The sequence below is a fragment of the Paramisgurnus dabryanus genome, chromosome 10, assembly GCF_030506205.2.
Source record: "Paramisgurnus dabryanus chromosome 10, PD_genome_1.1, whole genome shotgun sequence".
Classification (NCBI taxonomy): Eukaryota; Metazoa; Chordata; class Actinopteri; order Cypriniformes; family Cobitidae; genus Paramisgurnus; species Paramisgurnus dabryanus.
The window spans coordinates 21809388-21835664 of NC_133346.1; the positions used below are offsets into that span (position 1 = coordinate 21809388).

A 26277-nucleotide genomic window follows, 5' to 3' on the forward strand; every position below is an offset into this window, starting at 1 on the left:
TAGCACCTACCTGTGTAGAACCCTATTGTGATAGAACCATATCTGGTGCTCTATCACCCCCACCCATATGGTTCTTCATAGGTGCTATACAGCGCTAAAAATGGCTCCCCTATGATAACAAACTTTTAGTGCTATTTAGCACGAAGTGTATACAGCCTGTTTGCATGGCATAGCTCACAATTTCTCTAAAATAAGCCTCACAGGCCAAATAATCAGATGACAATACTGCATTGTGTTTTTAAAATTTATAAAACACAGATGAGATGTGTATTCCTTACTGTCCTTAGTTGTTCTTTTATGCCCATTACATGTAATATTTAGTGATGCATCAATATATTGTCATATTATCGGTATCGGCGGATAAAAGCAAGGGGTGGTGATGGTGCAGGATAAGACACTCGCCTTTGGTGTGAGAGACCTGGGTTTGAATCCACTGTGACACGCCATTGTGTCCCTGATCAAGACACGTAACCCCTAGTTGCTCCAGAGGCGTGCGACCTTTAAGTCGCTTTGGATAAAAGCGTCAGCTAAATGTAAATCTCATTGTCGGACATCAGCCAATTGTTTTGAAACAGCTGATGATCAGTGCTGATTATATCCAATTATTATTTTTATTTTATTTAACGACATAATACGACATAAACTACCGGTAGACATCAAAGTAGTCGAATATTGGTATCGGCATAGACATTTTGTATCGGTGCATGCCTAATATTTTAAGGAAATGTAGAACTAAATTCTTTATGATTGAAGACCTGAGTGTGAAAGGAGAAGCAGACAGTTTGTGGAAAGAGACGGCTAACTTTAGCTCTTATAAATAATTCAACTGCAGTGTGATAATGACTGCACTGAACGGCTCGTTTTTTCCTTCAGTAAGCACCGGAGCTGATAATGGAGAGGTTTTCTTAAAGAGGCCATCTCATTTTATTTATTTATTTTCCTGTTTTTATCCTATTCTAAAGTTTCACTTTCATTTAATAAAGCCAGCTGATAAACGGTCTTGAGAATGAAAGTTGAATTCATAATATGATCTGATTAACTTCAACTAAACTAACTGAGGTACGTAAAATGTGATGCTTTACAACGTAAAAGTGTAAACTTAATAAAGTAGGTGCTGTTAAACTAGCTGTGAGCGATCCTCTTTGACTCGCCTGGAATGCCATTTAGATAAAGGGGGTTCAGCCCATGTTTTCTAGGTCAGTGTTTCTTTGCACTTCTCCTCCAGGCCTGAGAAACTCAGCTCGTCTTTCTCTAGCAAACTCTTAATTTAAAACAGACACGGGCCTCTCCCTCAGTCAGAACAGATTAGAGACTGATGAGATGGGACTGTTAAACAACCATATACAGACAGTCCAACACAGCTAAATGTGTCATAATGCCTCCATTTAGATTACTCAAGGAACCAAAGGACAATTCAAAAGACAGATCACATCAGATCTACTTATTTATAGAGTCACAACAGGATAAATGAAAGAAAAAAACATCCATATAGGCACACAATTATATAAGGAAGTAATTGTTGCTGTTTAGTATTGACTTAAGTACCAAGCTGATTAAAATGTAAACTTAAAATTGTTACACATTGGGGCGATTTCCTGGACAGGGCTCAAGTCTGGTCCAAGACTAATTGTTTGTTTGAGCTGTCTTAAATGAAAACAGCTTGCCCTGACATATCTTAAAAACACGTCAGTGCCCTTGGTTTGTCTCAGGATGCACACAAGTAATGTTTTTTGTAAAGTATGTTTGTAAAAACTACTTCAATGGCCTAATATAACTAAGGCCTAGTCCTGGCTTGATCTAAACCCTGTCTGGGAAACCCCATTAAAGTTTTAAGAGTTTGAAAATTGATGGAATCCAATTGCTTTGTATAATCAGATTATGTACCATTTAATTCATAAAAGCAACGTATACATTTTAAGGGACATTGTCTGTATCTGGCACGCATTTTTAAAATGACTCTTTCTTCAGGTCATCCAGAACATTTTTAAAAAGAAAATAACTTTTTAGCTTAATTCCAGTTCTTTCAATAAAAAAATACATTGTTCTAAGCCTGATCATACATGTCACGGGCTTCCTCCAACTTGCCTGTGATTTTCTGAAAAAAGTTGATCTGCTGCTGTAGGAAATGTTGCATCTGTGCCTTGAAGTCACGCACACGTGTGCGATGAAAGTGTTGGATCTCGGCTAGCGTTGCACAGGAGATGATGTTGCAGCGTTCGTTGATGCCTACTCCTGCAGCGCCATCTTTCTGGCTCTCCTTGGCCTTGGTGAGGGCTCCTGGAAAATGTGGGGGGGGCAATATTTACAACATTAAGTAATTCAGAATTCAACAGTCTGCATTTCAAAACATGCACTCAGATCGGCAAACACATGCTTGCAATTTAAAGAGATTCTTCCACCTCAAACATATGAAAATCAGGCTGAGACCAGTCAAGACTCTGACTGAGTGCTTGCAGATATCTTTGGTATTTGAGTATAAAGAACTCAAAGACCTTCAGTATTCCCTGCACACTTCACATGAGCAGACATTTACTTGAAAGTTGCTGAAAAAAGGTATGTTATGGGATGTGTTGCGATATCCAAGGCATCAGAATAACCGAATCATTGAGTTAAAGTGTGAATCAATGTGGCCTAAGCGTTCAAAGCTACCCTGTGCTGGGGCCCAAAGCTTAGGTTTTGATCCTTTATCACAAAAGCTTTCCCAGTGTCAGTAATTTTGTTAGGACAAGCGATACAAAACTGCATTAGCAATTTGTATGACGAAACCCTGAAATACGATTCTACTGAATGACATCATTCGATATCACCATTACACATTAAAGGAAAAATAGATTTAGTGAAAGCCACACACTTCCCCCACTAAAAAGATGTGGGAATTATAGAAGAGTTGGCATCCGTCCACCACAGCAACACACAGCCCATGTTGCAAGGCTCCATATGCTCTTTAGCGCCCGGGAAAAATCAGGACATGTCAATTTGTCATACTGCCGAGAGAGTTTTGCTGTGGGCCATTTGCGATAAGGTATAAAAAGTTAATGCATTTAACCGTTTTGCCTCATCATGCTTAATTTTCGTTTTCTTATCAAATGCTTATAATTTTTATCCAGTGTGTACATGATAATTGTTAGTTCACCAAAGCATACACCATGCAATAGCAGGACAATAAACTATTTTGACTTTCGCATGCGTATACCAACCTAGCATATGGCCGGTTATATCTGTAAACCACATACCCTGTTGTGACCTACTGACCTATATCCACAATTTATGGCATGCCAACACATTTTGACAAGACATACACATGAGAAAAGTCCCAAACCTTTCTGGACATGGATAATGGCTGGAAAATTTGCAAGATGTCCCTGGTAAATCGCTAAAAGATCGGATATAGGCTCCAAATCCTGCCGGGGCTGCTCTGCGAAATAGTCCCCAATGGTCTCATACACTTCTCCGGTGTATGACATGGCCTTGTTTAACGGAGCGGAGTAAATCTGCTGGTCGAACTCGAAGGCCTGATTTAGAAGTCTGAAGGCCTGGCCAACTCTCTGATATTCTTTTTTAAAACCTGTAATCTGCTTTCGGGCAAATTCATTTATGGTGACATTGACCTGTATGAGGTTTTCGTCCATCTTTTTGGTGAACGTTTTGAAACCATCTACTTTGCTTTCCACCTCTTGAAAGTCGAGAGGTAAAGCCGGAGGGGAGATGGTGAGGAAGAAGTTGGCACCAACTAATTCATCCTTCTCCGCCTTTCTCTTGCCTTGCTTCCAGGTTTTTTCATCATTGCTACTGCAAGTGAGGAAATGCTGGAAAACATCACATCTGGACAAAAGTGGATGACTCGTCATGTGATTCATCCACCATATTAAACCTTTTCTACGCTTGGAAATGAAATCCTCTTCGAATCGCCCTGTGGCCTGTTTTTCGGGCAAGTGGGGTACCGAAATGACAGGAAATTTTTCAACGAGTCGAGCGTAAAGCCAGTCAAAGTGCTTGTATCGTCTATTGACCTGGGTCTGTGTATGGCTTGGCGTAAGTCCATATGACATATAGCTCTTCATGCCTTTGAATTTGGTCTGTTTGGTTGGGTCATCGATAGTACACGTAAATGGATAGGGATTCTCCTGCCATTCCGGACCATACTGTCCCATAAGCACAAATATTTTGTCTCTGTCTCTAACCAAACCTGAAGCTTCACCCAAAACGAAAGCCTCACCGCCTGACTTGACAAAAGTTGTAAACCTATTGAAATTTTTCCCTACAGTTCCTGTGCTTTTGGGGTGTTGCGCGCTACTGCGTCGTGAAGCAGACGAACTCGTGGTGGAATATCCAGCTGCAGTAAAGTTACTCCCGCTTTTTTCAGGTGTCGCGCCGTGTTCCTCCGCCGTTACGTTGTCATCCCAGTCATCGTCCCAATCCTCGTCGCTTCCTTGACTTGTCTGAAAACTGAGTCGTTGTTGAAGATGTCCAGCATAAGTAGACGAACGAACGGGTGTCGATTCGTTTGAGGTGTCCCTCCTCTGAGGACTAGCTTGATAGCAATGTTCAGGACTAGCGGATGTACCGTTACCATGTTGTGATGTGTCAGTCCTTATAATTTCCACGTAAGAGGCTGGAAAGAGCCCGGTCTCGCCTCTGCTGTTCGTGCCCTCTAACCAACCATCGACAACCTCGTCGCTACACAGAGTTAGAAGTTCGTTTTCTCTCACACAGATCTCGCCGGGATTCTCTGCGATAAAGTCGTATAAAGCTTTCGCTCTAAGCGCCATAGTTGTGCGTGGAAACGCAGCTTTAACTCACTTTCCAAAGTTATGATACGCGCCCCGTACCCCGTTCTTTTAAACGGCAGCCCTTTGCAGGAATTTACGGTCCTCGTTCTCTGCAGAAACACGTTGAAAAGCCGAAAAGCTTTGAAGACATTACCCAATAAAACTTGTTAAAAACTTACTCAAATGGAAAAAGTCTGTGGGTTTTTGTGTACTGCTGCCCCTCTCCGCTGAATGCGCTCTGCGGTCCAGAGCAGAATAATCGAGGGTGGAGCTAATCAGAATAATCAGCCTAGGGGAGCAAATAAACCCAAATGCATTGTTACTGACTGTATTATTTTACTAAGAGAATGGCATTATATTTTTCCCACTGTAACACTTTGTAATAACCTTTACAAGTCATTAACTGACTATAATGCTATATAAAGTTATCAGATTACTGGTTCATGCACATTTCAAATTTTAAGGTTTTGTGGATTTTATAACTATTCCCAACTAATTATAACTAATTATTTGTTTGTTTTTTTATTGAAGAAAGAGGAATAAGTCCCTAAGCACCTAAATACAGCCTAAGCACCTTAATACAGGTAGTTTAAGTCATTTTTACAAAACAATGTAATCACAATTAGTTTTTTATTAGGTGAAAGTGAAAAATTAGTTACCATTATCTATGATTTTAGTTGTCCTTTTACTGCAGCGCGGCAGTTCACCATTAAACCCACCAAAATTAGACTGGTATTACTGACATTCCATCAACTCATCATTACTCATTTTATTTATAACAGTGTGTGATATTGAACACATTTTCATTGCTTTAATGGCATTATTTAATTAGATTTATTGATATAAATATATTTATATATTTCCCATTACAGACTGAAATATAGTATTCCGTCTTCCATGTTCTGGGTTTGTTTTAAATAGGCCTACTTATTTTGAAATACGTATTAAATGTTGTCTCGCTGTAACTACATTAATTTAATTGTTATTCTTATTTTTCATCTTATAAATTCATAAATAAAAACAAAACATAGGAAATCCTGTCCACACAAACCCACAACTCTTCACCTCATTGTGTCAGTGAAAAAATGGATAAACGTTTTTTGCATCGTGTTACCCAGTATATGGATGGGTATATGTGAGCTGTAGGTAGGTAGATATGAGGTGTACGTGTATGTGAAGAAGAACTGTGTTGTATTGTTTTGTATTTATCTAATTTATAAAAATAAAGAAAGTGGATGGGATTAAAGAATTTTGTTTATGAACTTCTTCCTACTCCTTTTGAACATGGGAAATTCTTTTATGAATTAATTATTTAGTATTTATAATCATTTTGGTTAAATGTGCTGAGATGTACATGTCTTTATTTATCTGTTATTTTTCATTTGTTTTATTCCTATTTTTTATTGGATATATATTATATATTATACATTATATGTATATATATATTATTACATGTAACAATATAACTCATAACTAACCAGTAAGTTTTGTTTAGCAGTTCTTTTAAAATAATAATTTAGCATATCATGTTCCTTTGGATATATGATCTCTCTCACCTCATTATGTACAAATCTTGAAGAATAATGCGTTCCTTTAACCAGTAGAGGTCAGCATCAAACAAAAATATGGCACCGGCGTTAAGTTCCTTGCCACGTGATAAAAAAGAACCTGTAGTTTGACAGCTCGCGTATGATCCATTATCACGTGATTGTGGCACAGCCGTGCAAACAACTAGCTCGTACACTTCTCTTTTCATATGAAACGAATCCTTGAATAAAATAGCCTTTTTTAAAGTCAGCTTGTGAAATGGATATCTTTTATAAACAGCCAGTGCACGCTTAAATGAAGAAAGAAATTCAGATCGGCTCAATGAACATGACGTCACGTCGATGCCGCGATGCTTGGCTCGCGAGCACAAAACAAACAGCTCCTGTCTCCGCCCACATTAAAAACTATTATATTTGCTATAACACGTCTGAGGGAGTGGGACATGAAACATACAGATTTTTTTGTTGAAAAATAGCAATGTATTAGACGCCTGAATCGTTTAAACGGGCCTTTTTATTCAGATATCCGTGCGCGTGACTCCAATCACAGAGAAAGTGTGCCGTGCTAACTCTTGTTAGCCGCTTTATTCATGTAACTTATTATTTTTCACATCGGAGAGGCGGGGAATCCAAAGCCTAAGCCGTCAAAAAACGAGACTTGGATGCATTCAATAAACACCACCGTTTCATTTCATAGCCGTCTTAACTCGGGATTCAAACCTTTTGGAGACAACAGCAAGAAGCCATCGAGAAATTACATGGATTATCTGGTAGAGTATTGCATTTTATTATTTTCATTTAAAGAATACTGTAGGGTCAGGCTCGGGTTTGTTTATGTCAGCCTGTCCGATTTTATTCCCAAACACCTGCTGAATACTGTAAATACTGTCTTATTCAATGACAAATACATCTGAAGGCACTTACACATTTCCTCAAAAGCAGTTTCTCATCTGTTGTGCTTACAAACAAACGCAAGCAAATAGTGGTTGGTGTCCAAATACAGAGATGATAACAGTTAAACACTGTCAAAAGAAATGCTTTCCTGTTAGATCAACAGTTTTGACCTTTGAAACAGAAACACTTGTTTTTTAGGTTTGTGCTTTTGGTGATTTGAAATTGTATAGAATTACATACTAGTAATAGGTCAGTGGTACCTGGATGTTTATAAACAAATACCCAAATGTACAGATACTTTTGCAAGTCAAATATCTTGCAGATGTGGTTATAGCCATGGTTGAGTATTTTGGTTATATTCAGACGCAGATGGTCATTTCTGACCACTGTTCTGTTCTCAGAAACTATTCAAAGTGATCTTGTCCATTGGATTATGGAGCAATTCGACTGAACCTGAATTTTACTTAACTCATTGCCATGTCTTTTAATCGTTGCCCTATTAATAAACAAATTAACATTAGATAATATGTGGCACATCTTATCTTTTTTATCATCCTTTTTATTGTCTCAATGTAAACTCTTTTGCAGAAGCATCCATTTTATAATATTAATGATATGCCAGTATTTTTAAACAGTGTGAAGGAATTTAAATCCGGTGCCTGTAAACTTTCATCCTTCACATTCGGTGCTTTGATACTTGACTTCAACATGTGTAGCAAGGTCATTGGGCTGTTTCCTTTGTACGTTCCGGTCAGGATTCTCAGAATAGAATCGTTTCCTTAAGAAACAGAGCTGGAAAATGAACTGGAAATGAGTGGGGATTTGCAGGAGGCTTGATTATGCAAGTAATTCAGCTTTTCACAGGTTCAGTAGGGACAAAATGCTATTATAATAGTCCAACTAGGGTTGCACCACGTTATTTAAGAAAAATGTGATGTAACTTACTATGCAATAAACAATATTCTATGCAATAATGATTTAAGTTTGTAAAATCTATTTGAACTTATTAAAATATGCTTAAAATCAAAAAAATTATACAAGAAGCATACATGTTTCACATTATTTCTGATAATTGATCATATTCCACACTGATTTGTCTCTTTGCTAAAACTTTTACTGCATAACCTTTGTAAGTATTAAAGTTATTGAGTTATTGTATGCACATATAATATTTCAGTATATTGTGTAGCCCTTAATCCACCTCTCATTTGTTTTAGGTTGTTTTTCAGTTGATAGATCTTAAATTGAAAAGGGCCTCTAACCTGAACCTCCTGAGGGGGATACATGCTTTCATTTCAGTAAAATCTGGCCTGGTGCAAACAAACCACATTCCTGCTAATGTGTGCATATCTTTGCAGCTTACAGGTTGTACACCGCTGTAAAGAGATTTTACAATCTGCTCATCTACGTCAAGCTAAGAAAGCTTAGGTCAGCTCATGGCATGCATGATTCCCTCCTTCCCAAAATGGGTGGAGCTTAAATGAGTGTCTTTGTAGTTGGCATGGAGACTACATCTTTGTATCTAAGTTTGGTATGTTTTTCCAGAGCAGCGTGTTTCCTTCATGCATTGTATGTGCTGGGCGTCCAGGGCTGATGGTTTTCAAGGTTTTCACTTTTGTTCTCATTGTTCAGGTTTCAGTTCATTTTGCATGGAGTCCCTACAGTTTTCCTTTATTGAAGGATATGGTGAATTCAGTACAGAATTGTAGCTCCGTTTAATTTTGGAGCAGGCCTTGATGGTCTGTTTAAGAGCGGATGGGTGCAACAATGCTCTTATTGTGATTTGTTCAGCTTCCTATTAATGTACGGTTAATTTGTGCAAAGAATCTCAGTTCGCTTTAGGTTTTTTTTTAGGATGTTTTTGGTGGTCCTGAATCACATGCTATTTTACCAAGCTAATTTACAGCCAAAACGGAAGCTTTTTATAATGGTTAACAGAGGAACTGAAGTCAATGTATGTCAGGTTACCGATTTCTGGGCAGCTAGACACAAATGCCACACTTTTGTTTTGTTATTTTTAAACTGGCTGAAAGAATATAATAGATCTTGTCGAAATAGAGAATGTGTCTTTTGCAATGATTGACCCGCACATATACGAGTTTTATTTCAGAACTTTTTATAAATGTAACCTATGAATTAGGGCTGCAAGACATATTAAAAGTGCTAACATAACACAAACGTGTGTATTGCACTATTGAAAATAGCAATGATATGCTATAACTGAATGAATTTAATAGTTCAAAAAAGCATGTGTAGTTGAAGTTTTAGGTTGATGCAGTTAGTGGACACACTGGCGAGTCAAAGAGAGTAATGTTGTCTTTTCCCAGAAGGAATGTGAAACACATTATGTTGGTTATATCACTGTAAAAAATGTCTGCAGAAATTACAGTTGCCAGTAACTTTCTTATTTAGGGGCTGTGTGACCTTACAGTTATTGCAGAGTGCTTGTACTTTTATGTTTAAGGTCTGTTGGTCTGTTTAATGCAGCCCGCATGAGGATTTATTATTAAATACATATTTTTAAAACCCAATACAGAGAGGATAAGGATAAGGTTTTCTTGCTAATTAATTTGTAGTTTGTTTAGTTAATATTAAAGTAATTAGCAGCACACTAAGGTTTGAAAAAGTTATTACTAATGGTGACGTTATTTGAACAACCTAAAATGAGTTTGACACCCCTGGATAAAAGGGATCATTCATCAAAATATAAAATCATCAATCATACTTATACTCATGTCGACTCAAACCTGAATGACTTTCTCACGTAAGACACAAAGAGTAAATAAAAGCAGTATGTTTGTGGTGGACATAGGATAAAGTGTATGAAATAATTTTACACTATTTAATAAACCTGACTTAGTAAACACTGTTTTACATCCCCTTTCTTATTATACATGTAAGAAGGACACTCACCTAAAGGATTATTAGGAACACCATACTAATTCTGTGTTTGACCCCCTATCGCCTTCAGAACTGCCTTAATTCTACGTGGAATTGATTTAACAAGGTGCTGAAAGCATTCTTTAGAAATGTTGGCCCATATTGATAGGATAGCATCTTGCAGTTGATGAAGATTTGTGGGATGCAAATCCAGGGCACAAAGCTCCCTTTCCACCACATCCCAAAGATGCTCTATTGTGTTGAAATCTGGTGACTGTGGGGGCCATTTTAGTACAGTGAACGCATTGTCATGTTCAAGAAACCAATTTGAAATAATTCGATCTTTGTGACATGGTGCATTCTCCTTCCGGAAGTAGCCATCAGAGGATGGGAACATGGTGGTCATAAAGCAGGGGTGTCCACTCCTGCTCCTGGAGGGTCGGTGTCTCTGCAGATTTTTATTCCAACCCTAATCAAACACACCTGATCCAGCTAATCAAGGTCTTACTAGGCAGACTGGATACTTTCAGGCAGGTGTGTTGAGGGAAGTTTTAGCTAAACTCTGCAGGACACAGGCCCTCCAGGACCGACTTTGGACACCCCTGTCATAAAGGAATGCACATGGTCAGAAACAATGCTCAGGTAGGCCGTGGCATTTAAACAATACCCAATTGGCACTAAGGGGCCTACAGTGGGTCAAGAAAACATCCCCCACACCGTTAATACAACACCACAAGCAGCCTGCACAGTGGTAAAAAGGCATGATGGATCCATCTTCTTATACTGGATGTTTTTCCCTTTTCACACCATTTTTTGTAAACCCTAGATATGGTTGTGCGTGAATATCCCAGTAACTAAGCAGATTGTGAAATACTCAGACAGGCCCTTCTGGCACCAACAACCACACCACGCTCAAAATTGCTTAAATCACCTTTCTTTCCCATTCTGACATTCAGTTTGGAGTTCAGGAGATTGTCTTGACCAGGACCACAATCCTAAATGCATTGAAGCAAGTGCCATGTGATTGGTTGATTAGATAATTGCATTAATGAGAAATTGAACAGGTGTTCCTAAAAATCCTTTAGGTGAGTGTATATAAGACGACCCCAAATGCCTTCTTGCACAGTCACTATGGATTATAGTTGTCATTTGCTGATACAGCCAGGCACACATAAAAAAATTTTGTTTAAGGGTGCCTTCATACTTGTTCGATTTTCATACTTGGATTGGACTTTTGTCTGAACACAAGTTCAGTTGCTCCCTCTTCCCCCGCTGCCCAGTTTGCTGTGGTCTGAACCCAAGTAAGATTGTACCCACTGTCCTCTACAACGATAATCTGGTTTCACAATCACTTGATTCTATCAAACACAGGCGCACTTGCGTTCATCTTACGTCATCACCAAGGCACATGCACAAAGGGATAGAGACAAACTGATGCTGATTAAAAATAATTTGCATGTCCAGTTCATCATGTTCGCATCATGCAGTTATTTCAGTACTGCCACTTATGGTAATTGTGCATTGTGGAAATCAATGATGTCATCATCGGCTAAATTGTATGGACAGGTTACTTCACTTCCTGGACGAGTACATTCCAGAGTGCGAGCTGCTTTCACATTATTATGTAAAAATCATGTTACATGAAAGTATTTAGTTAAGTTTCCCATGTAAATATATCCAAACATTTAGTTTTTGTAACATTTTCAAACATTTATTTATTTTATTTGTTGCATTCACACCAGATGCGGAAGAGGCGGCAAAAACACGCTATTTGCATTTAGTTGGACGCTTGAACATTTTGAGTTTTCTCGCTTCATTCGCACATGAAGTTCCAGTCATTTGAGACATTCACACATAAATTCACGTCGTGGTAAACTTAGATTGTTCGACCTCCGCACTCACTTTCTTCCTAACAAGATCCCTTTAATTCCTGTAAAAGTACGAATATGTCTTGTGTAGCGATGAGGATTTGTCCTCCATTGTTGTTTTGTTTTTCTGCCTCTGCTCGCTTCCTAGAATCACGTCTCTGCTAGAGCAAGCTTCTGATTGGTTAACGTGGCGCAAAAAAACAACAAAGTTCATAAGTTCAGCATTTTTTGCGCCAACGCTCAATTTGCCTTAATTTTTTGGGTTGAATCAACTCAGATTTACAAGTGATGTCAACTTACTATTATTTATCTAAGAGATGAGTTGCTACAACTTATAAAATGAAGTTGACCTTTTTCAACTCATCTGTAGTTATAACATCTCATCTCTTGTCAAGATAAAAAAATAATAGTAAGTTAAAGGCAGGGTGCATGATTTTTGAAAAACACTTGGAAAAGGGAGTCGGGCAGAGTACCAAAACACACTTGTAGCCAATCAGCAGTAAGGGCCATGTCTACTAACTGACATAGTTGCCTGGGTTGCGTATGTGTGGGGCGTGTATGCACCCCGCCTTTAAAAATGACTTGTACATCTGAGTTGATTCAACAAAAAAAATGTAAAGCAGCAAATAATTTTTTACTGTCAGTGTAAAAGCCACCTGAGACGCATGCTGCTTAATATTTTCACATTTATCCATGTTTATTCATCACATAATAAATCTTGCTAGTATTCTATCATAATTCTATCATAGCCTATGTATCTATTTTAGCCTTCTATCATAGCTTATGTATCTTTCCTGTTATTAAAGGAGTAGTCCACTTTAAAGATGGGGTCCATTGACTTTTTATAGTAGGAAAAAAATACAATGGAAAGTCAATGGGCCCCATCTATAAAGTGGACTACTCCTTTAACGCCATAGCAAAATCTACACTTTCCTGCCATTGCATAGTAAAAACCAACATACTGCAATAGGGGTGGGCGATAAACCGGTAGACAAAATTAACCGGTAGAAATTTGTCAACCGGTAGAGATTTTGGACTATCGTTTCTATCGAGGTTACGTGCCCACGTCACGCTCCTGTGCGTGTGGTCGCGAAAACGTAACGTTTGTACACGTATTTAAGCACTGCAGTTTTAAAACAAGTTATTTTAAGCCATTGAAACACAGACAACAGATCTGTATGCGTGCGTTCTTTCTGTGTGTCAGGAGCGGACAAGTCGCGCAACCGCTGCTCTTTTTGTCTGTGAGGAGCGCGCAAGTCGCGCGACCTCTGCTTATTAAGCTCGTGAGCATTTTTCCCGCTTTATTGGCCTTAAATACACATATGCGTCAAAATTCCCGTCTTTGCAAGCATCATCATAAACACGACCAGTAAGGTCTTAAGAGAAAGTAAACAGCTAAAAGAGAAAGCGCATGTGTAACAGTGTATTGGATCCGGACTTTGGTCTTAAAGGGGAAGTTACCTAATTTTGCTCCTGTCTGTCACTCGTGTTAATCAAACAGCATTGAGAAAAAAATCTTTCACTGCTCCTGATTAAATCACTTTTCTACCTTAAATAAAAATATATATAGGCCTATACATACATGCATAATTATTTATTATCATTCTTATTGACTGTGTATCTTCAGAGAGCTTGAGTTTTGTTTGTTTTTATCTTCTTTCTATGCTTGTATATGTTTTTTGTGAGAATTATGAACATTTCTATGGTATTAAAGATTTAAACCTTATTAAAACATAAAAAACTCTACCGTGATACATATCGTTATCATGATATAAAATTAATCCTATCGTGATAGAAGATTTTGGTCATATCGCCCACCCCTATACTGCAAGCTCTGCCCATGATTATGGGAATTGTCTGATCTATGTGAAGTTGTAAACCGTAATAGCTTTTGGTTATACTTGATGCACATTTATTGTCATAGCACGTGAAACACATTGTAAGTGAGACTGGATCAATGTCAAGTGAATTTCTTGTTAATGCTTAATGTCGTGCTATTATATTTAACGAAAGGCACTGGCTATTCACTTCTAAATATTTCTGTGTGGGAAAATGATTAGACTATCACGGCTAAATTATTAGCCTGCTTGCTGATGCCTGCATTTTTATTTGAAAAATCATATTTTCTCGTGGAAAAATATGTGCTCTGGAACAACTTGTGTGAAGTTTTTGTTTAACACTCATCCTGGTGCGCACTAAAGCCTTGGTTTGAGTTTTACTGCCAAAAGCAACAGGAGTAGTTCAGAATTTGGCTGTCTGTTTGAACGAGAGAGATTGAAAGACAATGGAGAGAGTAAATGACTGAATGTAAAGATTTAATTATGCTTTTTAAGTCACCGCATTGGCCCTTGAAAGCTTTTCATTGACTTAAAGCAGTGACTACTCATATCTCTTTGATAATCTGGAAAAGGTTTCCTTTTGAATAAAACTTGAATTGTTTTCTTTATTGTAATGTCACATCCACATCCAACTTTTCTTTTGGGATTTTGGACTGATGCGATTAATCGTTTTCCTCTTGATTACTGAAAAATATTGATTATATTTAAGTGCAAACATGCACATTGCTACACCAATTCCCTAATAGTATGGTTAAACACCAAATCAATACTAACAGAGACTGATCTATGCTTTTCTCAAATGCTTTATAATTAGCTTCTGCATATTAGGTTTCCAAAACTCAAAGGCACTCCATAATTAGAGTGACCTTCTTTCTTCTGTCTGTTAAAACTTTCACAGCTCTGATAAAACACAGAGGTTTAAAACAAAAGCTCCTGAGCTGTCTTAAGACTCGGGGGTGCAACCCCCGTGGGCATCTTTGGGTCGATTTTCTGTTTCGTAGCTTTTGCTCACAGTATGTTCATGCTCTTTTTCAGCTTCTTTAGATTTCCCATCAGGGGTTTGACACATAACATGCGTTCTTAGGTTGCATAGCAAGGGTGCTCACTTCCCTAAAGGATTAAGTTAGTTGGGGGCTTCTCTCGCCGTAGGAAGTCTTTCGTCCTTCATGGGTGTCTCAGTAGCTTTCAGAAGTCTTAAATGATATTTGTTGATTGACACCATCTCAGCTCTACATCCGTAAGTAGTTGACGGAGAAAGCATTAGTACGTTGTGTTTAAAGTTGTAATGGATGTTTGTTTTAATTTGCTAAGAGTGACAATTTTCGCCTTTTATGTTTTGTCAGGAGGTGACCTGCAAAGATCTGACCCCATATGTCCCACTGATAAAATCAACATGAACATCTCTCTCCTCACTCAGAGCTTGTTTAATCTTTATTTCTTTTTATTTAAAATTTTAAAATATTTTCTGAAAATTCTAATATTTTTTTATATTTATTATAAATCAACATTACCTGCTCTCAGATGGAGGGGCATTTACTACACAGAGCCATATTTCACAGAGAAGCTAGGAAAAATTGCATTCATAATCTTAGACAAATCGCCTCCGATAATGTATGCAATAATTTTTCACAAGACTCATTTATGTGGTCGAATGTAAATGGAACAGTTTAACAATAATAACAGTTTAACAGATATCTACAGTATCTGATCAGTAGTGACCAGGTGTATAAAGACCCTATAATGACTGCTGGAATGTTTAAAAAACAAAAATTCATTGTTAAATAATGTGAAAGAAATATAGTAAAAAGGACATTCTGAAAATGTAACTTGTGCAATGGTGAGAAAATTGTCAAAATATTTAGCAAAATAAAAAATACAGGTTGTTTGGCCTTTGGCTGAGTGTTTCATTTTATTTGGTTCGACACTTTTCGAGCATCCCTATCTGTTTTTCTTGTTGTACAGTCTGCATCCAGATTTGTTAGACTTAATGAAATTAACTTGATGGATGCAATGTTGACATGCAAAGGAGGCTGTGCAGGACACAACCTATCCAATTACTTGTTCGAACTGCATTTTCGTCTAGCTAAAAAACATGGATCTGTGAAAACAGTCATTTCATACGCATGAATATTATGTGTTCAGTCTACTCTACAGGTATGTGTGTGTACTTGATAGCCCAACAACAGTGGTGGCCTGCAGGACTGTGTTTGTGCTACTTATGGTACTGAGTTTATGTTAATGGGTTTTCAAAATTCCCACTTTGTAGTCCAGGATGACTTGTATACCATATTTTCTGGACTATTAAGTCGCTCCAGAGTATAAGACGCATCAGTCAAAAATGCGTTTTGAAGAGGAAAAAAGTTGCACTGGTCTATACATAGTGTTTATTTAGAAAATTATTTCACAAAATCCAAGCCGAAGAACAGACATTTAATCTGGAAAGGCAAGTTATTCAACTAAACAATAGCCCAGAACAGCAGGCTGAATAGGTGCATACATGTTTAAGTAACATAAACAGTTATTTACACGATACACAATAGCATACAGAACAAACCTGGGAGGCTGAATAGGCTAAATTAACACGACAAGCCAAATAAAGTTCAAAAAGGTCCCGAAGTCATTCCGCATCACTGAATCCATTGAATTACATAAATACAGGAGCAGCATAGAGCAGACTCTCGCTAGACGGTATTGGTTTCTCTTGGTTCATATGAAATATATAAGTCGCACCTTACTATAAGTTCCAGGACCTGCCTAACTATGAAAAAAGTGTGACTTATAGTCCGGAAAATACGGTAGTAATAAACTTACATTGTTGTTCATCAAAACAAAATAGCTTGATGCTTCTGTTATTGTTGATTCTTTGTATTAATGACTCTGTGGAGAATGCATATTTTACTTGGGCACCTAGTCTTTCTTGGCCTGGCATCCATAGTACTACTGCATTTTTCATCTTTCTTGTCAAAAGCGAAAGACTTTAATATTTAAGACAAATATCCGCCTGAGTACACAAGCGTATAGATGACATTGTTTTACCCTGTGTAATGCGGGTCATTTGTGCCCAGAGTGATCTAGTTTTAGTGTTAATGGTGTGGTAAATAGTCAGTTTATCAGGCTTATCTTTTAATGGCCCTCTGTGGTCACAAGTAACAGTTACTCTCATGTTTATTCAACAGACTCAAGCCCAATTTAATTTAAATGCAATGTCAAGCTTCATTGCTTAAAAAGCTGCGGCCCACAGTACACCAGTTTCTCAGCTTCACCTACTGTGCCTAAGGTCTACCGGCAGCTCAATGCATATTCCATACAAAACTGGCAGGATCTGGTTAAAATCCCCAAAAATAATGGGATTGACTGATTTGATGCAACTCCTACGGTTAGTATGTTATTGTGATGTGTTTCGTAAAAAGATTTCTTGGTAACCCTTTACAATAAGGTTAATTAGTTAACATTAGTTAACTACATTAGTTAACATGTTTTAATAACGAACTGCACTTATACAGCGTTTATTAATCTTTATTAATGTTCATTTCAACAATAACTAATACTTTATGAAAATCTTGTTAATGTTAGTTAATGCACTGTGAACTAACATGAAAAACATTAAAAGCTTTATTTCTATTAACTAACATTAACAAAGATTAACAAATGCTGTAACAAATGTGTTGCTCATGGTTTATTCATGTTAGTTAATACATTAAGTCATATTAACTAATGAACCTTATTGTAAAGTGTTACCTCTTTGTTTCTCTGTAGTTAACATTGTTAAACCAGTTGGTTGGTGTTTGCAATGTCACTTTTGGGCTCTAAATAACATTATTGTCTATTGTCTGGTTTAAGTGCATTGTGACAGCAGCAGCACTTTTGCCTTTTCAGTGTATGGTAGTGTTAAGAATGCCATTGTGTAAAGTTGGATTAGTGTTGTAACACAGTTGACAGTGATTGATGTTCATGGCAACGTGACAAGTATCAGTTTTAAAAGAGACCTTACACTTTCAAGGCTACTGGTTCAAGTCATATTTTAGTGGTTGATTCATTATGCCCTGGTTTAACAGACAAGGCTAAGCTAAAACCAAGACTAGGCCTTAGTTGAATTAATATGTTTAAGCATCTTTAATAAACATGCCTTAAAAAAATGTGTTACTGCTGTGTATCTTGAGACAAATCAATGGCACTGGCTTATTTTAAAATCGTGGCAGTGCAAGTTTTTTTTTAGTTTAGACAGCTTAAACACGTGTTTTAGTGTAGGACTGGGCTTAAGCCTTGTTTGTAAAACCAGGGGTATGTAAATGTATTCGTGAAAAGCAGTAGCCAATGTCACACATTTAAAGCGTTCATGTCATTCCAAGGCCACATGATTTATTTTAAGGCCACTGGCTTATTTTAAGATCGTGGCAGTGCAAGTTTTTTTTTCAGTTTGGACAGCTTAAACATGTGTTTTAGTCTAGGACTGGGCTTAAGCCTTGTTTGTAAAACCAGGGGTATGTAAATGTATTAGTGAAAAGCAGTAGCCAATGCCACGCATTTAAAGCGTTCATGTCATTCCAAGGCCACATGATTTATTTTAAGGCCACTGGCTTATTTTAAAATCGTGGCAGTGCAAGTTTTTTTCAGTTTGGACAGCTTAAACATGTGTTTTAGTCTAGGACTGGGCCTAAGCCTTGTTGGTAAAACCAGTGGTATGTAAATGTATTAGTGAAAAGCAGTAGCCAATGCCACGCATTTAAAGCGTTCATGTCATTCCAAGGCCGCATGATTTATTTTAAGGCCACTGGCTTATTTTAAGATCGTGGCAGTGCAAGTTTTTTTTTTCAGTTTAGACAGCTTAAACACGTGTTTTAGTGTAGGACTGGGCTTAAGCCTTGTTTGTAAAACCAGGGGTATGTAAATGTATTCGTGAAAGCAGTAGCCAATGTCACGCATTTAAAGCGTTCATGTCATTCCAAGGCCACATGATTTATTTTAAGGCCACTGGCTTATTTTAAAATCGTGGCAGTGCAAGTTGTTTTTTTCAGTTTAGACAGCTTAAACACGTGTTTTAGTCTAGCACTGGGCCTAAGCCTTGTTTGTAAAACCAGGGGTATGTAAATGTATTAGTGAAAGGCAGTAGCCAATGCCACGCATTTAAAGCGTTCATGTCATTCCAAGGCCACATGATTTATTTTAAGGCCACTGGCTTATTTTAAAATCGTGGCAGTGCAAGTTGTTTTTTTTAGTTTAGACAGCTTAAACACGTGTTTTAGTGTAGGACTGGGCTTAAGCCTTGTTTGTAAAACCAGGGGTATGTAAATGTATTAGTGAAAAGCAGTAGCCAATGCCACGCATTTAAAACGTTCATGTCATTCCAAGGCCACATGATTTATTTTAAGGCCACTGGCTTATTTTAAAATCGTGGCAGTGCAAGTTGTTTTTTTTCAGTTTAGACAGCTTAAACACGTGTTTTAGTCTAGCACTGGGCCTAAGCCTTGTTTGTAAAACCAGGGGTATGTAAATGTATTAGTGAAAGGCAGTAGCCAATGCCACGCATTTAAAGCGTTCATGTCATTCCAAGGCCACATGATTTATTTTAAGGCCACTGGCTTATTTTAAAATCGTGGCAGTGCAAGTTGTTTTTTTTAGTTTAGACAGCTTAAACACGTGTTTTAGTGTAGGACTGGGCTTAAGCCTTGTTTGTAAAACCAGGGGTATGTAAATGTATTAGTGAAAAGCAGTAGCCAATGCCACGCATTTAAAACGTTCATGTCATTCCAAGGCCACATGATTTATTTTAAGGCCACTGGCTTATTTTAAAATCGTGGCAGTGCAAGTTGTTTTTTTTTCAGTTTAGACAGCTTAAACACGTGTTTTAGTCTAGGACTGGGCTTAAGCCTTGTTCGTAAAACCAGGGGTATGTAAATGTATTAGTGAAAAGCAGTAGCCAATGCCACGCATTTAAAGCGTTCATGTCATTCCAAGGCCACATGATTTATTTTAAGGCCACTGGCTTGTTTTAAAATCGTGGCAGTGCAAGTTTTTTTTCAGTTTACACAGCTTAAACACGTGTTTTAGTCTAGAACTGGGCCTAAGCCTTGTTTGTAAAACCAGGGGTATGTAAATGTATTAGTGAAAAGCAGTAGCCAATGCCACGCATTTAAAGCGTTCATGTCATTCCAAAGCCACATGATTTATTTTAAGGCCACTGGCTTATTTTAAGATCGTAGCAGTGCAAGTTTTTTTTTCAGTTTACACAGCTTAAACACATGTTTTAGTCTAGGACTGGGCTTAAGCCTTGTTTGTAAAACCAGGGGTATGTAAATGTATTAGTGAAAGGCAGTAGCCAATGTCACGCATTTAAAGCGTCACATGATTTATTTTTAAGCTTCTGGCTTATTTTAAGATTGTGGCAGGCAGTGCAAGTTTTTTTTTCAGTTTAGACAGCTTAAACACGTGTTTTAGTCTAGGACTGGGCCTAAGCCTTGTTTGTAAAACCAGTGGTATGTAAATGTATTAGTGAAAAGCAGTAGCCAATGCCACGCATTTAAAGCGTTCATGTCATTCCAAGGCCACATGATTTATTTTATTTACTTTATATAAAGATGCGTTGGTTCCCCTTTTTATCTGGCAGATTTTTGTTAGTTTTCTTATTGCATCAGTATTATATCATGTGGGGCTTGTTAATATAAGCCTGAAGGGTGCAGTCACTGTTCCCGTTGTCTCATACTCAGATAGGTGGCTGAATGTCTGATGCATAAAGCACACAAAATTGGAAGGTGTCATCTGATCAGTTTAATTCTACATGATTTCCTGGCAGAGTCCGACCCGTTTTAAAAAGACCAAGGGTCAATAACAGAAGTACAGAGTAAGACTGTAGCTCCACTGTTATTTCCATATCTTTCCATGCTGCCTTGAAGAAACAACGTAATGTATGTTTTTTTATTTGGCGTTGATGGATATTGTTCATATGCTAGCTTGCATGGTTTTAGGTTTTCCATGAAGAAAAGGGAAATTTCAATCTACCTCGTAAAGTGATAATGAACGTAAGTCGATACCTGAAAGCTTCAACTCTGTCTTCACTGACATACTTCAGTTTAAATCTGGTATCAAGTACAGATGTAATCTCATGCAACCCTTGAACTGGTTAAGAGCAGTTTTACATATGGCACCCTGGCTTACTGTTGTCCTGATAGAGCATCAGAGACTTCAGGAAGAGAACAAAGGCAGTTATCTATTCACCATTTGCAAGGTGCAGCCTGTGCCCAGAACACTGGATCTGATTCATTTATTAACAACAAATGCTTTCATTATATTTGCTGTGTGTTTGTAGTTATGCAGATTTGTTGCTCTACTTTTAAGCCCCAGCCAGGGAGCACTCACATTCTCCAAACCAAACCATGCCACAGTGCGATTGTCCCCTCTCCCTACTCCCCCAGATGCACGCACTCACACTGTACTTTTATCGATCCGAGCCCGGGTGTGCTTTCGTCATTAAGATGTGATTGTTTTGAAAAAAGCAGGAAGTAAAGCTCTCTCTTAACACTGGAACCCACCGTAATGATAAGTCTGTGTTTTTTATTCGGAGTCGTTTGGTGAGCGATTACAGACAGCCCTCCCACATGTCATCATATTGCTTAGTTGATCCGTCAAGTGTGCAGCTCGGACATTCATGTAACCTCGCTGCGCACATCAAAGTTTTTTTACGAAGGCAGATGAAGGTGAGTGGTCGCGCAACTTACGTCTTCACCTTTTGAATCGCACTCCAGCCCACCTCTGCAACCGGGCTGGGGGGCGATTAACCAATCCGCGGCCGGGGGTGGTACAGAGCGATCACACTAGTCAAACGAACCAGGCTTTGGGGGTCAGACGTGCCCGAGCGCGGTTCGGTTTGGATAGTGTGAGTACACCCTCAGACAGCATCTGTCTCAATCCAAAGCAATCTTGTGTGATCTTGGGGATGGAAAAATTTTTAGCATGTTTTTGTCCTAAATGTTATGAACCGTTAGGGTCATATATGGTCCTCTGGGATTTTCATACACCGCAGTCCCTACAGGTCACAGAGGATGGTGTGAAAATCTTACACTGTGCTGTCGTCGAGTAACAGTATGCTTTTATCAGGAAAATGAGAGTGCAAAGCGAAAGAGCGTCTCTGAAAGTTTAACTTTTAAGTGGTGAGTTAGAAAAGCCGAAAACAATGTGAGTTTCACTCCTGTCAAATGAGAACAATTGTCAGGCTACAGTGGGAACGGGCCACATCCAAAATACCCCAGATAATACTGTATATAAATATACTTGCAAAACCCCCCAAAATGTTGCATGTGTTGGTAAGACTGTATCTCACATTTGATATTTTTCCTGATGTTCAGTTTTAGATGTGTTTATGTGTAGGTGTTTGAAAACTGTGCGCTTAGTTAAAAGGAAAACACCATTGTTTTTAAATAATGTACTATATTCCCACCTCAACTTAGACAAATCAATACATACCTCTCTTTTTTCAATGTGTGCACTTAATCTTTATACAGCGCATCGTGAATGTGTTAGCATTTAGCCTAGCCCCATTCATTCCTTTGGATTTATAACTGCGGCCCAGGTCGAAGTGCTGCAAACAAAGTGCTCATCCACCATAGAATATAGTTCTCATTTTTTATCTGCTTTAAAAATTGCCACGTTTTATTTTGTGCCGCCATACTTACTCGTGTTACTACCCATGTAACAGTCTTTAAAGGTGCAGTGTGTACATTTTAGCAGCATCTAGTGGTGAGGTTGCGGATTGCAACCAACGGCTCAGTCCACTGCTCACCCCTAGCTTTTGAAACACATAGAGAAGCTACAGTAGCAAAAAAGTTTGTCCGTTAAGGGCTTCTGTAGAAACATGGTGGGACAAAATGGCGACTTCCACGTAAGGGGACCCTCGGTGTATGTACATAAAAATGTCTCATTCTAAGGTAATAAAAACATAACAGTTCATTATAAAAAGGTCTTCATACACCCCATATAATAATAGTTTTGTATATTATTTTGCATTTCTGTCAAGAGATCCTTTTAAAAATTACACACTGATCCTTTAAATAGGGAAAACATGGAAGTGTTTGGTGGCTTCTAGATTCATCCCTGTTTGGATCCTATAGTAATGAATGGGGCTAGGCTAAATGCTAACACATTCACAACATGCTGTACAAAGATTAAGTGCATGCATTGAAAAAGATAGGTATTTATTAATTCATTTAAGTTGAGTTAAGAACATAGTAAAATATTGAAAAACAGTGTTGTTTTTCTTTTAGGTAGGGCCACGCCAAACCAATATGCCAGCTAAGAAGCGTAAACTGTCAGGGCGTATCACATTGCCCACATGCTGGCTGCGTTTTGGTTCAAAATTTAACTGGCACACCAAAGGGATGGCGGCCAAGTAACACAAACGTTGTTGCCTGCGTGAGATAACTTGCCGTACCAGCAGGTGGCAGTAGTTGGTGTTCATTTCTCAGAACATGAAACCAGAAGAGCTAGTGACTGCTGTGATTCAAAACATAACAAAGCAGCACTTTCTTACAAGTTTCGCACAAATCTTGTTCACCACAAATGGATTTGTGAGATATCTCTAATGGCTTATGAGCAATTTCTTGTTAAATATGTGGCTTAAAATATTCATGTATTTAAAAGAGAGATTAAAAGATAAGATTAGAAATGACTTTGTTGTTTGCTGGCTTTGCCATTTTTGTTTTTTTTTGTGCACTGATTGGCTATGCCAATGGACATGGTAAATCGGCCAAAAAATCTGTGACTTACTTTAGCAGATGGTGCAAACAAGCCGAATAAAGTCAGTCAGATGACGCTCAAAACATGCATGAACGCCGGCCAACGGTTTTAGTGTTAAAGACCGTTTACATTATAATGATAACTATAAACAATATAGTTTTAACATTTTTTATATATTAAAGAAAACAGCGGCGTTCACACCACAGCTATGATAATAAAGATAAGTAAGTAACTGGTAGCGTAATTTTATAATTATATTATATGTCTAATTTATTTACAGTATGCAATATGTGCATTTGATTTTATAATTGATTATCATACTTACCAAACTTTTGCATATTTAAATTTAGGTACAATTCCTAAATTCATGAATAAAAAGTTTTTAGCTTTATGGTCTTATTAAAAAAGCCCCAATAATTAAATTAAAATTAATTTATGTATTTAGTTTTTACCTAACATTTATTTCTTATATTCAAAGTAATGTCCCTGTACACCTTTGAGGTTACTTCATTCGTTTTTTATCACTTCACAGCGTGCACTGCAGTTTAATTATATCATTGTGTGAACAAGTTTCTATTAATATCATACATCCAAGAAAAGCCATATTTTATAATACTAAATTGGTTCTGATTTCAAAACTAGTCTCAAGTACCCATTGTTTCCCCCCATACTCCCTGTTCCGTAAATTACAGTAACAGGGTGGACATCTCTCATGGCAGACGGCGGTCCACAGAGGAGACTGTTCGGTGTTTGAATGGAGACGCTAGCCATGTATTCAGCGCGCTCCACTTCCGTGCTTTGATAAGTCAGGATGTGGCAGTCAGGTCGTGAAGTTCCTCTCCAGCGGGTGAATATTCCACGAATGCTGGAGGTCTATGCGACCCAAGGGCTGCTGGGACTTGGAAGCCCTGTCAGACCAAACAGGATATCACTCCAAATACAGCCCATCAAAGGTGTGACCTGTGTGGAAATCGGCACGGAATAAGGAAAACAACAAGAAACTTCCCGTATGAGCTTCCACCACACTGGCTGGTTATTCCAGATTATAAGGCCATAAGTCAAACCATTGCCTGTAGACCATTCACTTGTTCCTGGGAAGGACACTGGGAAATTCCCAGGACACCAGTTATTTAAGGCAGGGTTTGGCATATCTGGACGGTGTGATTTGTTTCTGATGGCTGAGAATAGTTTTATCTGGTTTTATCTGATATACAGAGGTTGTTTTTTTAACATGTTAAAATGCTGAAGGAGGGGTAACGGGTGATTTAAAGTCCAACAGCATCAGTGCCAGCATTAGCTTGACTGGGCTTTGTTGTGTCCGTTTCCTTTTCATCCTGCTACAGTTTTGATACTGTGCAAATCCCCATGTGTTCTGTTGACTCTTTACTATTCACAGTGTATCAAGATATTCACAGTGTATCAAATCAACTTGTGGGAAACATGGAAGTTCACCTTATTAGACCGGGAGGCTTTTTCGGGTGCCGTTCTTCCTGTGTTTTTGAAGCTTTGATTGTGTTTACAGTGCGTGCAATATAATGTGTTCATGTTTCACGTGTAAAAAAAACGCGGTATTTTTCAAACAATTTACTTATCTGTATAGTGCCATCTTAACTGTCCTAAAAACGAGCGGATGTCTTCCTTGTTCTGTGAAGTCCCTCCTTCAGAAATGCGTAACGAGTTCTGATTGTGTACACTCTTAGAACTAATGTGTTAAAGGGACAGTAAGTAGGGTTTTGTTTTATTAATCAAAATCAATGTCTTTATTCACAAATATGGCCTTGTTGGTGTCAAATGACCTCTGCCAGTGATCTGACTTCTCTTTGTAAGCTTAGAATTTCTTCTCTTTACTTACATTGAACGGGTAAGTCCAATGAGGCTTCCATGTCGTTCTGCCGTATTGATAAACTATCATAGCAGAGAGGGACAAAAAGCACTAACCTACCAACACGTTCCCACAACGCGTTTTCATTCAGAATACGTGAACTAGCTGCAACGGACAAGGAGATCAGTGATTACACAACGGCTACCGTAGCTGCAACACACATTTGGAAAGGCGAGGCGCTAGAGAGCACTGTTCGTTTGAATGCAAAATACAATTTCACCACTAGATGGGGGTAAATCCTACTTACTGTCCCTTTAAAAACAACACATTAGTTTTAAACTTTAAAATCAACACAAAATGACACCTAATGTGTTAAAAGCTTAAAGGAGTAGTCCACTTTAAAGATGGGGTCCATTGACTTTTTATAGTAGGAAAAAAATACTATGGTAAGTCAATGGGCACCATCTATAGAGTGGACTACTCCTTTAAAGCAAAAAGATGTGTAAATTCTTTCCAAGAGTGTAGTTTGTTTAGTGTGTTGTGATTCGATAGCAGCTTAGCTTAGCAGAGCCGTTTGAGCCAAAGCTGGTGACTGACGTATTCCTGTGGGCGGAGTTTAGTCAAAAACTCTTAAATTGACATCATTCAATCGGGAAGTAGAGGGCAGTAGTCCAAACCGCCCGTTTGCTGTAGACTTTGAAAGGAGAATTCTTTAAAGAAAATATATCGCCTGACAGTGAACTTTTATTATTTAGCAGGTATTATTTATAGAGACAGAGCGCAGTTATGCTAATTTGAAAACCACGCCCACCGGGGGGAAAACAATACAAACGTCTCCATTGACTTTGTATTGCGAGCGGCCGCCTACTTGTCATTTCTGGCTTATAACAAAAACAGAATAATGCCTGAAAGCTGCTGTGTGACAAAATGTAC

The 26277-nt window shown here is 38.1% G+C and overlaps 3 protein-coding genes across 4 annotated transcripts in view; 1 reads left to right on the plus strand and 2 right to left on the minus strand.

Moving 5' to 3' along the window:
• Positions 1 to 26277, minus strand: part of LOC135779587 (placenta-specific gene 8 protein-like) — a 240060-nt gene that overhangs the window by 208478 nt on the left and 5305 nt on the right. The gene's annotated exons all lie outside the window — the stretch shown is intronic.
• On the minus strand, positions 23 to 5020 carry snx18b (sorting nexin 18b). The gene is made up of 2 exons (XM_065290352.1): positions 3320 to 5020; positions 23 to 2277 (listed from the first exon to the last, which is right to left on the minus strand). The coding sequence occupies exons 1-2, from the start codon at positions 4767 to 4769 to the stop codon at positions 2045 to 2047; spliced, it is 1683 nt and encodes a 560-aa protein (XP_065146424.1). The 5' UTR covers positions 4770 to 5020; the 3' UTR covers positions 23 to 2044.
• Positions 6487 to 26277, plus strand: part of arl15b (ADP-ribosylation factor-like 15b) — a 53230-nt gene continuing 33439 nt past the window's right edge. Inside the window, exon 1 of one of the 2 annotated variants that reach the window (XM_065290355.2) lies at positions 6487 to 7086. In XM_065290355.2, coding sequence (XP_065146427.1) covers positions 6979 to 7086 — 108 coding nt within the window. In that variant the 5' untranslated portion in view covers positions 6487 to 6978. The remainder of the gene's footprint in view (positions 7087 to 26277) is intronic. The other variant, XM_065290354.2, reaches the window with a different exon arrangement.

Excerpts from the sequence above, each read along its gene's own strand:
- snx18b (XM_065290352.1), bottom strand. The coding sequence starts at position 4,769 with ATGGCGCTTAGAGCGAAAGCTTTATACGACTTTATCGCAGAGAATCCC. Across the intron at positions 2,278-3,319 it reads CATTATCCATGTCCAGAAAG|GAGCCCTCACCAAGGCCAAG; the intron begins GTTTGGGACTTT and ends CACATTTTCCAG.